Source organism: Xenopus laevis, chromosome 2S (genome assembly GCF_017654675.1).
Source record: "Xenopus laevis strain J_2021 chromosome 2S, Xenopus_laevis_v10.1, whole genome shotgun sequence".
NCBI classification, from domain to species: Eukaryota; Metazoa; Chordata; class Amphibia; order Anura; family Pipidae; genus Xenopus; species Xenopus laevis.
This window is the reverse complement of record NC_054374.1, coordinates 140,095,286-140,109,892: the sequence shown is the minus strand read 5'-3', so window position 1 is coordinate 140,109,892 and position 14,607 is coordinate 140,095,286. Positions and strand designations below refer to the sequence as shown.

The window sequence follows — 14,607 nt, the reverse complement described above, 5'->3', positions numbered from 1 at the left end:
TTCAGAAACACTACTATAGTTCATAAACAAGCTGCTGTGTAGCAATGGCGGAGATTGAAAAAAGACTATATGGTACCGGTTAAATAGTGGATAACAACATTATGTTCTACAGAGCTTATCTGCTGTGTAAGATAAACCTTTTCTCCTTTAAATGGCTGCCCCCATTGCTACACAGCAGCTTATTTGTATAAACAATAATATTGTTTCGGAAGCAAACACAGCAGTTTTACCAGTGCAGGGCAACACTGCAATATATTTTTATTACTTTAAAACTATTTAATTTTTTGATGTTACTGGTCCTTTAAAGGAACAGTAATGCCAAAAAATGAAAGTTTTACCATAACAGGGCAACATTACATAATTTCATTTTCACTTTAAAACACTTACTTTGGTGTTACTGTTTCTTTAAAAGAGTGAACAGATGACCATGAAGCCAACCCATGATGTATGCAATGCAGGTGTTTGTTTTGTCTCACTGGAGGCTTATAAAATGGTCAATATAAAGGGCGAGACCCGGTTTGTAAATCATTGATCGATAAAGAATTTTAGCAAAAGCAATCACTGCAGCAGGGGTTCACTACTGATGGATATGTTTTTTTCCTGCTTGCAACCCTCCAGCAGAAGTCTTCAACGTGCAATTCAAAAAATGACAACTGTTGCTGAATTGTTTGCAATAGGAAAACCATTTTAGGTTGAAACAAATGTCACTAACCAGCAGAAACAATCCTTCCCGCTCCAACACATATGTGTAAATACTATGAGATTTTGAAACCGTTAAAACTTGAAAGGCCACAGCACAGGAGTGTGTGATATGTAGCTTTGGTAAGCTGCTTCACTTCCCCATCTTTTCAAGGCTTGCTTCTCAAGAATTGGTATTCCACTTACATAACTGAGCAGGAACCATACAAAAACCGGAGATATAATGCTGACATACTCGTAACCACTCAGAACAGTGGAAGCCGATAGGAACAGCCCACTCCACTGCAAGATCTCTCCAAGGTAGTTTGGATGGCGACTGTATGCCCAGAGACCAGTCTGAATAAATTTACCCTACAAAGAGAAAAAAAAAAAAGCATGTGGCTTTACATAAACCCAAAACAAATGAAGTCTCTCAGTTCTGCATAAATAAACTTGCTAGTGCATCTAGCCTAAAGACCAATTTCATATACAGTAAACATGGGTTAGGTAGGAAAAATCAAACCTGGACAATTTTCGGCCAGATATAAGTCTGATGGGGCTGCGGCAGAAAAGCTGCCAAAACAGTAGCTGAAATCTGCCTGTCTGGCCACCTTAAGACATTCAAGAAAGTGAATGTGTCGCTTTCTAGAGCACATTTAGTAACTACTCCGCTAACATGAAGTATGGCCAGATTATATTTTATTAAAGGACAACTAAACCTTAAAAATTAATATGGCTAAAAATGCCATCTTTTATATACTGCACTTAATGCACCAGCCTGAAGTTTCAGCTTGCCAATAGCTGCAATGATCCAGGACTTCAAACTTGTCACAGGGGGTCACCATCTTGGAAAGTGTCTGTGACACTCACATGCTCAGTGGGCTCTGAGAAGCTAAGCTTAGGAGTTGTTGCAAAACATCAAGCTGAAAATGGTTTGTCTTTAATATAAGCTGATGCTACAGGACTGATTATTAAATTCTGATGCTAATTGCACTGGTTTCTGTGCTGTCATGTATTATCTGTATTCATTACTAATCAGACTTATTTATATTCTATGTTTACATTATATTGTGAGTGGGTCCCTAAGCTCAGTAAGTGACATAAGCACAGAGCATGTGCAGTGAATCAGCAGAAAAGAAGATGGGGAGCTACTGGGGCATCTTTGGAGACAGATCTTCCCTGCTAAAGGGCTGTGGCTGCCTTGGTCTTGTACAGAAGCCCAACATTTCTAGTTTTGTTTTAATTCTCATTTAAGGAAAGTCAGTTATTTTCCGATTGTTCACTAGAAATGCAGCCTTTTTTTTCTATTGCTTTCGATCTTTTATTTATTTATTTTTTTTACTGTTTTTCCAAAGTTGAAGTTTAAAGTGCAATGTTCCTGTCTCTGGTGTCTTAATGTGGCAGCTCAGTGATCATGGGGCAGATTCTGAACTGTTACTACATTTAGTCGCTACATTTCTCAGCAGCATCCTTGAAATATTAGCAACTATTTGTATCAAGTCTAACAGCTGCCTATAATGAAACTCGGGGATTCTGCTCAGCTGTGACAAAAATAAAATATATCAAACTAAATGTATCAATTTGGAACAGTTTAGAGAGTCCGCGACCCCCTCCCAGAGCTGCTTTAAAAAAAGTCTTTTTGGTGAACACAAAAACAACTGAAAAAAGTGTTTGAAGGTCAACAACCCCTTTAACGGAACACAATATATGTTCTGGTAAATCAGGATAATATGAAAACAATAAAACTATTTTTTGTACAACACTAACCGCATTATCAGGGTCACTTTTAAAGATCCACTTCTGTTGATCTGCAGTCGCCTGAATTATGAACCCAACTGTCCATAGAGACCAACCCAAATAATCACGCAGTCCTAGTGGCTTCTCTTGCTTCCCCAAATTTAACATCAGAGATGGCAGAAGTGTTACAAATATCCAAATACCTGAAACAGACAAAGAAATTAGTTTTAAAAGCAATACAGGTATGGGACCTGTTATCCAGAATGCGCAGGACCTGGAGTTTTCTGGATAACCGATCTTTCTCTAATTTGGATCTTCATACGTTAAGTCTACTAGAAAATCATGTAAACATTAAATAGCCTCAATAAACCTGTTTTTTTTTTTTTGTTTTTTTTTCCAATGAGGATTAATTATCTCAGTTTGGATCAAGTACAAGTTACTGTTTTATTATTACAGAGAAAAAGGAAATCATTTTTAAAAATTTGGATTATTTGATTATAATGGAGTCTATGGGAGACAACCTTTCCATAGTTTAGAGTTTTCTGGATAATGGATTTCCGGACCCCATTCCTGTACCAGTATCCCTAACCCAGCAACTAGAGCAGTTATGGCTGTTTTAGTCCTGAATCTCTCGTCTCAGGAAACCCCAAAACTATGTTACTCTAATGCTCAAAGTTCCTCCAACTGAGTTTAAAGGGCCACCACCAATATGGATGGGGTTACATTTTTTATGATGCCATATAGTGATAGAATCAAGGGTGTACTTAAAGGGATACTGTCATGGGAAAACTTTTTTTTTCTCAAAACGCATCCGTTAATAGTGCTGTACCAGCAGATTTAATTTTGAAATCTGACATGGGGCTAGACTTGTCAGTTTCCCAGCTGCCCCAGTCATGTGACTTGTGCTCTGATAAACTTCAGTCATTCTTTAGGGCAGAGACACACCCGAAGATTCAGGGATATTCGTCTCCCCAAACTGCCTTACCGCCGGCTACAATGTAAAATTGCTGGCGGGATGTCACTCTGAGTGATTCGTTTTCTGAAGTTTCCTCGTGTGGCAACTTCGGAAAATTAAGCGATCTGAGTGCCATCCCTCCGGCTATTTACATTCTAGCCGGTGGGAAAGCAGTTCGGTGAGATTAGTTGCCCGAAGAAGAGGAGATTTGTTGCTGGGCGACTAATCTCCCCGAATCTTCGCGTCTGTCTCTGCCCTTACTGCTGCATGGCAAGATGGAGAGATATCAACCCCCCCCCGCCCCCAGCAGCCCATCAGCAAATAAATGGAAAAGTAACCAGATAACAGCTCCCTAAAACAAGATAACAGCTGCCTGGTAGATATAAAAACAGCACTCAATAGTAAAAATTCAGGTCCCACTGCGACTCCTTCAGTTATATTGAGTAAGAGTAACAACAGACTGCCAGAAAACAGTTCCATCCTAAAGTGCTGGCTCTTTATTAAAGGAACAGTTCAGTGTGAAAATAAAAACAGTGCAATTAGACAGGCTGTGCAAAATAAAAAATGTTTCTAATATAGTTAGTTACCCAAAAATGTAAAGTATAAACTCTGATCTATTCAGTGACTTGAAGGGGGGCCACATGGGACATAACTGTTCAGCGAGTTTGCAATTGATCCTCCGCATTCAGCTCAGATTCAAAAGCAACAGATATGACCCATGTGAACCCCCTCAAGTCACTGATTGGTTACCAGGTAGTAACCAGTCAGTGTAACCCAAGAGAGCTGAAAAGCAGGAAGTAGTGTTCTGGATATTATGTTAGACATCCAGTCACTCCAGCCTTTAGACATTACATTTTTGGCTAACTAACTATATTAGAAACATTTTTTATTTTGTAAAGCCTATCCATTTACCCAGTTTTTAGTTTTACACTGAACAATTCCTTTAAAGCACATGACCAGGCAAAATGACCAATATTAAAACTAAAAAAAAATAAATACACTTGTTGGGTTTGGAATGAAGCTTTATATTGTAGAGTGAATTATTTGCAGTGTAAACAGTGTCATTTAGGAATAAAAACTACACCATAAAAATCATGACAGAATCCCTTTCAGGATGGAACGACATAGCACCCAGCAGACTAAAGTAGTGAGGCAAAGGCAGGATTTGGTATCTCCAACCAAGTTGGTCAAGATGCCGGAGGGGGGAGAGGAGTAACCAGGCTGGCTGTACTTGAATTGTGCCAGAAAATGAAAAGTTATTTCCATCCTGTGAGAAGAATCCATTTACACAGCTCCTTAAGCACCTCCTCACCTTGCATTGTCCAGTAGATGAGGAATGTTCCTGGGTTATCTCGCACGCGGTCGAACCGCCTGTCATGCCCATCTTTCAAAATTCTCAGAAACAAAAATGTACCAAGTCTAAAATAATAAAAATAACTGGAGTTACAGGCAAGCCATTTATATACAAAAACACTAGTCTCACAAAGTGCCCACTCACCGTACACCCCATACTGTGATCAGTCCAGTCTGGACCTGTTGCCGCAAAAATCTTGTTCCTGTCCATCGCAGGCTGAGATGTGCCAGAAGAATGAAGGTTCCACTGCCTGTGTAGTTCAATGGGAAATTTTACATAAGCTATTCATTGATCCAAAAAATGCAGGCTTCAGTCTTCCAGGTCACTAATATATCATTTCAGTAAATAAACTATGTACAGTAAATGATGTGGCTAAATAGCTAACCCTAACTCTTCAAATTTGAAAGAAATTAAAAACTGCATTGTGTGAATATAAAATAAATCACATTCAGTTGTCAAGTCATGACCACTGGTTCACATTCTTTTTGTCTCAACACGTAGGGTTCGCCAACTTAGCCAAAGCTGATGTAATGGCTGCAGCTGGAGAAGCCTGACCATGTAAATCATAACATTGTCTTTGCATGCTATTTATAATTTGCCCAATGCTATAACATATTTGATCCCCCATGTTCCTCTATGATGAGGCTGCCATATTTGTAAAGCAGGTTGAGAAGAGACTATCAGGTTTAGAAACTACAAGTTACGATTACTTACAAAATAGTGATGTGCGCACCCAACCTGCTGCGCCCCACCCCTCTTTATATTGTGACATCATGAAAGGGGCGGGGCAGACCCTGCGGGAGTATATAAAAAAAAAAGTGCATGCAGAGGCGGAAGTGGGGCAGAAGAAGGCCATAGGGCTTAAGATACTGACACCAGAAATACAACTTTTTTTTATATCTATCATAATATTGCCTTGGAAAGCCATAAAGTATTTGCACAATGCTTTTACATCACCTGTCTGATGCCCCATTTTCCTGTATGAGGGGGCTGCCAGTCCGTTAGCATTAGTATCTCTAATGCTAACAGGCTGAGATGGAACAGTCCTGACCTATAGGTAACTTTTAATGTACATTCATTTTTGAAAAAGTAGTTTTTTAGTGTCAGTATCACTTTAAAATTCAGCCCGAGCACATAGTGCGGAAGTTGGCCCGAACCACCCCAACCCGCAGGTAAGCCCGTGATTACCATATTACAAAAGCAGCCCTATCCGTGAAAAAAAGATCAACATATCCTATATGTAACTTTTAGGGCCTTATTTCTCAAAATCCAAAATATTCGTCCGACCAAACTAGAATTGGACCTTATTTATTATAAAAAAAAAAAAAATCACGATTTAATTGGATCGGCGACAAACACTAAAAAAATTGCAAAAATCCGAATTGTACACTTTTTTTCCTGAGTCCAAAATAGTTGGATTTTCTGGCTAATTCCAGCACAGACAACAGAAACTTCCAAACAGGATAGGGACCTCTCCCATTGACTTATATACAACCTCAGTAGTTCTGAGATGGAAGATTTTCAGATTCTGTATTTTTCCATTCTCAGGGTAGAATTAATCTCGAAAAATTCAAGTTTTTTTCCCACTAAAAATTCAGTAAAAAAAAAAGTGACTGAGTTTTTAGCATTCCGATTTTAATAAATAATCCCCTTAATGTAGATTAATAATTGAAGAGTATATTTTTTGTTTCAGTATCACTAACAACACAGTGCTGCTTCGGAGGGTGTTCATTTACCCTTTTTTTTATTGGCTTTAAGCATTTTTTTTCCATTGAGGCAGCCTATTAGACAATTGTAGATAAGGCAGCATAAAAATCAGATTCCATAGAAACAACCTACCTGGACAAATGCTCTATATAAGCATAAATATTGGTATCACATAAATTAGTTAAAAATTTTGCCCCAATTTTAATAAAACACAAAAAGCTATAAAACTGGATCCTACACAGCTAATCAGTTGGCCTGAATTCAGCCCAGCAGTTGTTCTGTAGACCGAGTTAAGTAAACTCTTACTGAGGAAAAACTTTTATCAGCAAAAGCTGAATTAGTTCCAGAGACTGACTAGTGACTTGTAATGTAACACTTTCTTGTACTAACCTTTGTACTATTATATTTACAAGAGATGACTTTGCTCTTCAGTGGTTTATTGGCTTGCAGAGAAAACATATATCTATTAGGGCAGAAGGGTTTTCTCATAGTAGATATTCCCAGGCAAAGCCAAACAAAGCAGCTAATACTCTGCATGTTGAGATGGTGCGCGGCCCCTGAGTACAAGTGCAGTTGTATTTCCACTAATTTCCCGCAGTCATTTGCATATAAAAAAAAAACCCTTCAATTAAAGATACTTGAGTCAAAGTGAGCTCCTTGCACTGCCATATAGTTATGCTTCCAGCTGCTCAGTCCTTAAAGGAGAAGGAAACCCTTTCGGGGCAAACCCCCCCCCCCCGTAGGCCCACCTCCCTCCCCCCCCCGGGCAAATGCCCCTAATTTGTTAGTCAACCCTCCATGCAGGTCCTCTCTTGCCGAGTTCACGGGCGCCATCTTCGTCCGAGCACTCTTCTTCCTGTATTTGGCGGTACATGTGCAGTAGGAGGCATTTGCCGGATTGATCTACTGCGCATGCGCCGAAACAAGAAATCGGAAACTTTGTGAAATTCGGGAGCATGCGCAGTAGATCCAACCGGCAAATGCCTCCTACTGCACGTGTGCCGCCAAACGCCGATCAGTACAGGAAGAAGAACGCTGAGACGAAGATGGCGCCTGTGAACTCGGTAAGAGAGGACCTGCATGGAGGGATGACTAACAAGTTAGGGGCATTTGCCTGGGGAGGAGTTTTGCACCAAAAGGGTTTCCTTCTCCTTTAATGTTCTGCATTTAGAATAGATCACTGCTGCAATTACTGTTGCAGGGGAACCTGGGAGCTACTGCCACCTCCTGACCAAGATGTAGCTCCAATATGCATACTTGTGCCTTGTGAATTTGGCACAGGCATCAGCAGAAATTATGCCAGGCGGACTTCTGTGTAATTGAGTCTGGTTTGCGACTAAATGCATGCGCAGTTGAATTGATGTTGGCGAATCAGGCGCAATTGTACCAGGTGCAGCCAATAGCTCAGTTGCATTGTCCCCACAAAACCACAATAACTCTGGAAATGGGGGGTAGGAAATGCTGCATTGTGGGGATAGATGAGTTAATGAGTTTTGTCCAAGATGCATCCGGCTTACTTTGGATCCACACTGACAACTCTGCAGTAGTTCCTTCATGCTCAGTAGTGTGAACTCTGCCATATTACTTTTCTGCGCATGCTCCAGTAGAGGGTTCCTGAAACACATGCAAGCAAAGTGCACATTTGCAACCCAACTGCTGAAAGATGGCAGCCCCTGTGGTCCCAGTTAAACTATTATATTCACCAGTGGGTGCTAAACGAGATGATCACCAATGACTATGACTTCCCTTAAAAAAAGCTTGAACTAAAGCTCAAAAAAAGAAATGCTGTACGTTATATTTTGGGTTTCTCTACCAGCCCACAGCCATTTAGGATTCACTTTTGCCACACACCGATATGTTATTGGATCTTTTTTTTTTTTTCAATAAAGACATCACCAGATGAAATATCTTCATCTACTTTTAGTACTTTTTTAAAAATCATGATGTTTTAGGTCAAATTCATAAGAAAATATAGAAAATTTGAATGGGTTCACAAAATTTCAAGCCCTACTGTAGCATATAAATGTCACAATATAAGGCTGATTAGTAAATAATTCAGATTATTGGTACACGGCAGAACAGAAAGCAGCACAAATAGCATCAGAATTTAATAATCAGCCCTGTAGCAGCAGCTTATATTGCAGGTAATCCTCATTTTCTGCTTATGGTGTGCGACGAACCCTAAGTTTCTCAACAGCTGCTCAGAGAACACTGAGCATGTGCGTGTCACAGACACTCCTAGCAAAATCCAAGATGGGCAACTCCTGTGACAACGCTGAAGGCCTGGATCATTACTACTGTAGAGATGCTGAACCTTTAGGGTCAGACCACACGAGTAGATTTGGGGAGATTAGTCACCCCAGCGACAAATCTCTTCTTCGGGAAACTTTGGAAACTGAAGCGTCGCGTGTGTCTTCCCCCAGTCGATTTTCATTTAAGGCAGGGGGAGGCAGTTCGGGGAGATTGTCGCCCCGAAGAAAAGATTTGTCGCTGGGGCGACTAATCTCCCCGAATTTGCATGTGTGGCCAGACCCTTAAACGCCCATAGACACAAAGATCTGATCGTACGAATGGAGGATATGTATGATTTTCGGACTGTGTGTGGAGAGTCCCGACATTTTTCGTCCCATGGAGATCGGTCGTTTGGTCGATCGGACAGGTTAAATATCTCTGCATGTATTGCCGATCATACGATTTTCAGAGGGAGACTGTCACTAGCTTTGTCAGACATAACTATCGTACGATTGCTGTCAGGGGCAGAACATCTGCTGATCTGTTCTTTTCTACTTTATTTGATCGGAATGGTTAGCGGCAGGTCGGGAGATGCGGAAGCTTCATCGTACGATCGGATCGTTGCGTCTGTGGCCACCTTAAAGGAAAACTATACCCCCAAAATGAATACTTAAGCAACAGATAGTTCATACCATATTAAGTGGCATATTAAAGAATCTTACCAAACTGGAATATATATTTAAGTAAATATTGCCCTTTTACATCTCTTGCCTTGAGCCACCATTTTGTGATGGTCTGTGTGCTGCCTCAGAGATCACCTGACCAGAAATACTTCAACTCTAACTGTAACAGGAAGAAGTGAGGAAGCAAAAGACACAACTCTGTCTGTTAATTGGCTCATGTGACCTTACATGTGGTTTGTATGAGTGCACAGTGAATCTTACGATCTCAGGGGGCGGCCCTTATTTTTTAAAATGGCAATATTCTATTTATGATTACCCAATGGCACATACTACTAAAAAAGTATATTATTATGAAAATGGTTTATTTACATGAAGCAGGATACATATGAGCTGTTTTATGCAATATCTTTTTATAGAGACCTACATTGTTTGGGGGGTATAGTTTTCCTTTAAGGCTGGTGCTCACCATATAAAATATGGCATTTCTAGCCATTCATTTTTAAGGTTTAGTTCTCCTTTAAAGTACCATCAGCTACCAGGAAGCGACTGTACAAACATTGGAAAATAACTTTTCAACTATTAAACAAAAATATATACAAAAGCCACGCATGCGCATTACGCCTTACATAACTACTACAAGATCCCGCGCCAGTTGCTAGGTTACGCAAAAAGCGTTCTTTGGCGAATCTGATTTTGTCCGAATAACCTTCCGTTCAGATTCTGCCCCGCCGCCGTAAACAAACGGCCACCCCAAATGGAATGTTTTTTTTTTTTTTTTTTTGCAGGCAGGTAACAGTTGTGAATAAGCAGAAGAAAAATATTGTGAGTGAGGAGTGACAGAATCTTACCCGCCAAGTCGTAAAACTTCTCTGTGTGAAATAGCGCTGCTATGACCCACAGAACCCACTGGATCCCGAGACTCAGGCCGAGGCAAGCACACAGCACCACCGACATGTTCACAGCGCTCTCAGAAAGCCGCGCCGACTTCTGACCAATGGGTGGAAGCGTCCTCGCCTGGGCTGTGTGCGTCATGTCACGTGACCTGATTGTATCTGCTGTTATGAAAGACCCATAGTTTCTGCTTGATTTTACACCCAACTTACACAATGAGATCATGAGTGAAGGAGAAATTGAGTTAGTAGAGTTTCTCTGTGTCTTTCTGCTACCTTTAGTTGAATTCACAATGAATATGTTCAGTACAAGTGTATCCTTTGCTTCTCCTCACTTGTGTGCCCTAGTTATTGCTTGTACATCACTTTATTGGTTTCATTGTTACAGGTGTATGGTAGGATGGCCGGCCATTTTATGTTTAAAGGTGGGAATTTTATCTTCAGACACTCTTATGATATATGTATATTATTGCTTAATTGTACTTATATTGTATATTGGAATTGGTGCCTTTGTAGGGAATTATAGGCAGGGGTGCTTCGCCAATGAGATGAGTTGAGGGTAGGGTTGCCACCTTTTCCCAAAAATAATTCCGACTGGTGGGGGCGGGTACAAAAAGGGGGCGTGGTGTGACATCAAAGGGTGGGGTTATCCTACAAAGGGGCGGGGACACGGCGCGGCCAGGACAAGAACCGAAGGACAAGCAGAGCCGGATTTACATAGCGGGCGCCCCTAGGCCCACTGTCGTTTGTCCCCCCTGTCCCCTACCCTTTATTCATGCAAATTTTCATGGATATTGTATCTCCTGCGCATCCCCAGTGGTTTTTGAACCAATGTGGGTGTGGTTGGGCAGCATGCTGCCCCCCTAAAATCCTGCCACCCTAGGCCCGGGCCTAGGTGGCCTTCCCACAAATCCGGGCCTGAGGACAAGGTAAGTTTTACAAGGGATTGGGGGCTGGCCGAGGGGGTCTTTTTAAGGGTATTACAAATTTACCGGTAAGCTACATTGCCGGTAAATTTGTAATACCGGCCAGGTGGCAACCCTAGTTGAGGGCAGCACCCTACTAGGTACCAGGGGCGGCAAAAATGCAGCCTCTAATACTTTAAGAGCAGAATTTCCAGTTTTTAAACCGGAAATTCAGCTCCTCTAGGTCAGAGAGTGCAGTTTGGCCCTCTCTGCCGCCCTCGTGGAACCCCCTGGACCCTCTTCAGGCGCAAAAAGGTTAGCGCATGGGGAAGGGGGAGCAGCAGCAACTGCTGCTGCCTCAGGCGGCGGAGGGGCAAGGATCGCCCCTGATTATAGGATAAGGATATGAAGGAAAGATGAAGAGAAATCGGATTAGGCAGCCGTACACAGCAAAGAGTCAAAATAGGCCTTGGCATTCCAAGAGATGCCCAAACAGCCTCACACTAGCCCACTAAATAGTGATTGTCTATGACATCTTACAGCAGCCCCTCTGGCATTTGACAGAACCCAGAGATTGCCAGTCCGGGCCTGGCCGTACATAAAGAGATGGTGAGGTCACCAAACCAGAGAATTCCTCCCCATATTCCCACACTGAGATGGGTGATATTGGGCTGATCCTATTGTGGGCCCCAGGCCTCCGCAAATGGATCACAACGATCAGAATATGGGCAGTCGGATTGAGGACTGCTGATTTACGCATACCTCCCAACATTTTGGAAATAAAAAGATGGACAAAAAAGTTGCCGTACGTAGCGCGGCAATTGTATGACCACGCCCATTTATGTGGCCCCATCCCCTAATTACCATGTTCATTTTACAAAATTTGGCAGGATATGAAAGTTTGAACATATTTCTGTGGGGTTTTTTTTCAGTTACGGTTTTGCTAATGAAAGTGAATTGTCCTTTAAGCTGTGAGTCTAACTTTTCCCAAGCGACCTGTTATCTTATATTGTTACAATTACTTATTTGCTTATCTCGAAATTGTTACAATTACTTATTTGCTTATCTCGAAATTGTTACAAAAGTATCTTATATGCTCTCAAATTAAGTTAGAAACTTTGTTTTTTTTCTGGCTGTTCAGTGCAGAGAAAAACAGGACTTTCCAGTACAAATGAAGGACTGCTGGTTGAGCTGTCTAAAGAGGGACTGTCTCTCTAAAAACGGGACAGTTCCCTAGTCCCACTGCCATCCATCATATTCCCTTCCTTTGTGCACATGCGGATTGTGCACAGGAAATTTTAAAAACTATCATATCCCCTGCTAATCCCCTGTGCTTCCAAACCAAAACTCTGACGCCCTAAGCCTCCTAAGGCCTTTGTGGCCTTTCAACAAATCCGGACCTGAGGGCCGCATCAACGAACATATTCAGTCCTCAATCCGATGAAATTTTTAAACCTGCCTGATCAGTATCTGGCTGACTTTTAGCAAGATATCGTTCAGAAAAGCTCGTCGGAGGGCCCACCATCCGTGCATCAAAGTTTCCAGGGGGTTATCACCCTCCCTTCATCAGGACTCTCTTCCAATGCTTTATTTGTGCTTGATTGATGTGTGCTGACCATCTAGTGAGTTCTGCACCGCCAGGCAGGAAAGGAGAGGAGGTGCGGAAATATTCTATATTGGCCTATGTATATATTTTTTTCCCCCAAGTTGATAATAGACATTGGGGAACAATCACTTTAATGTTAACTTGTTTTTTGAATTGCTAGTTTATAGAAAATGAAAGATTTACAGAACAAATGTATCAAATAAACTTTAAATTCACAAGTGCTAATACTGTTCATTCCGTGCTAATGTATTGCTGAATGTATACATGCTGATATGATTGCAGAAGAGCGCATGCCAAAAATTATAACTATCCCAAAAAAGTTTCACACATACTTTATTAACATTATTTCTTAGGGCAGATGGTAAAATATGCACAGTCTATTCAGCACAAAAACATTTTTTTTAATGTTGTATTGGCTCCTTTTATACAACTCAATAATATAGATTTAGCTTGCTGTAGAAAACCTAGTGCCCTTTGGAAGGAATCAATTTCACAAGTTATTTTTGATTCTTTACAGTAAATGTTTATTCCCTATTGTAATTATTGAAATCTTGACTTCCTCTTTCTCTTTTGTTGTCTACAAGTTTACTGATACATGTGTTTCAATGTTACCAAGGTTTTGCATATTGTCAAGGCCTTTTGTTAATTGTATTAGGCATCCTTCTCTGATTTTTGCTGTTAATCAGTTAACCTTTCTATAGTGCACATCAGGTAGAGCTATTAGATTAAAAGAGTATTTGTTTCATAACAGAAGTCTTTTACAGTGTAGTATGGTAAAGTTACTACTAGTGAGAGTGCTACCACTATATTTGGTCTTATTTTACCTTATAATATTTTCTTAATATTACATAGAGAGGAAACAAAACTGAAATGCAGTAACCAATGTTTTTCATGTTCTATTACTACTTGAATTGCCTTTCTGATTGCACCAGGGCTGCCACTGGGATGGGAGGGGGGGGGGGGTGCAAGAATTACTATAGTCAGGAACCCTCTAGCAGAGAAGGACCTTGAGAGACATAAACTACAAATAGTGATTCATGTAGTGAATGGGACTTGCAGAGGAGTGGATTTAGTTTGGGCAGATCATGAGTGGGGTTTTGACATAATGGGCCATGGCCGGGGAGATCTGGCACGTAATCATGCATGTATGGTGCATTTTTTCTACTTGGCAGGGCACATCACACAGGGGCCCAAGGTGACCAGTGGGCTAATAATTAGGGCCCCATGGAGCGAGGTTCCTCTTAACTTAGTAGTTAGTATAGGACCTCTTGATCACTCATGGCAGCCCTGCATTTGACCTGTGAGTGCATCTCGGCAGTGCACAGAATTTCTGGAAAGCAGAGTTCCAGAATCCACCACTTCAACATCAAAAAAGGTACAGGAGGGGTAGAATGATTACACTTAAGGGGGGCATCAAGGTCTCCTCTCAATCTGAGGAATTATGTATGTGTTAAAAATTTGGTAGTCAGATGATACTGTTTATATGCCATTTTACTTAAGCTCAACACAAGAAGGGACAGATATTTTTTCCCTTAAGTTTCTCACAATTAGGATAACGCAGTTAAATTTAAATAAACCCACCCTAAAGAATGCAATATTACAACACATTTTTATAGCTGCAAAAAATACCTACACTATGTTATTAAAAATGAGATTCTTCTTTATATCGACATAGAGTATGTAAGTAAGTTTACCATTCCCACCAAGGAAAATCTGTGCCACTTCAGAAGTTGTGAAGCACATAGCAATTTCACTTTCATAAGGTGCCAGCACTTGACCCCTCCTACACAGTATATGCCATAGACACCAACAAGACCCTTTACAGGCCTTCATCATGATTGGACATCTATCCCTCCTATA

General features: G+C 41.0%; 1 protein-coding gene across 1 annotated transcript; it reads right to left on the bottom strand.

The window, feature by feature from the left end:
* Positions 1-660: 660 nt before the first annotated feature.
* Positions 661-10,393, bottom strand: XB5780651.S (uncharacterized XB5780651 S homeolog). Its single transcript, XM_018250169.2, has 5 exons — positions 10,195-10,393; positions 4,869-4,974; positions 4,683-4,789; positions 2,446-2,618; positions 661-1,050 (listed from the first exon to the last, which is right to left on the bottom strand). The coding sequence occupies exons 1-5, from the start codon at positions 10,376-10,378 to the stop codon at positions 775-777; spliced, it is 846 nt and encodes a 281-aa protein (XP_018105658.1). The 5' UTR covers positions 10,379-10,393; the 3' UTR covers positions 661-774.
* Positions 10,394-14,607: the final 4,214 nt, after the last annotated feature.

What these genes read in the sequence shown, in the direction of transcription:
- XB5780651.S (XM_018250169.2), bottom strand. Translation starts at nt 10,378, where the DNA reads ATGACGCACACAGCCCAGGCGAGGACGCTTCCACCCATTGGTCAGAAG. An exon ending in ATCACAGTATGGGGTGTACG is followed by an intron (nt 4,790 to 4,868) that starts GTGAGTGGGCAC and finishes TTATTATTTTAG; the next exon opens with ACTTGGTACATTTTTGTTTC. An exon ending in AAAGTGACCCTGATAATGCG is followed by an intron (nt 1,051 to 2,445) that starts GTTAGTGTTGTA and finishes TTCTCTTTGTAG; the next exon opens with GGTAAATTTATTCAGACTGG.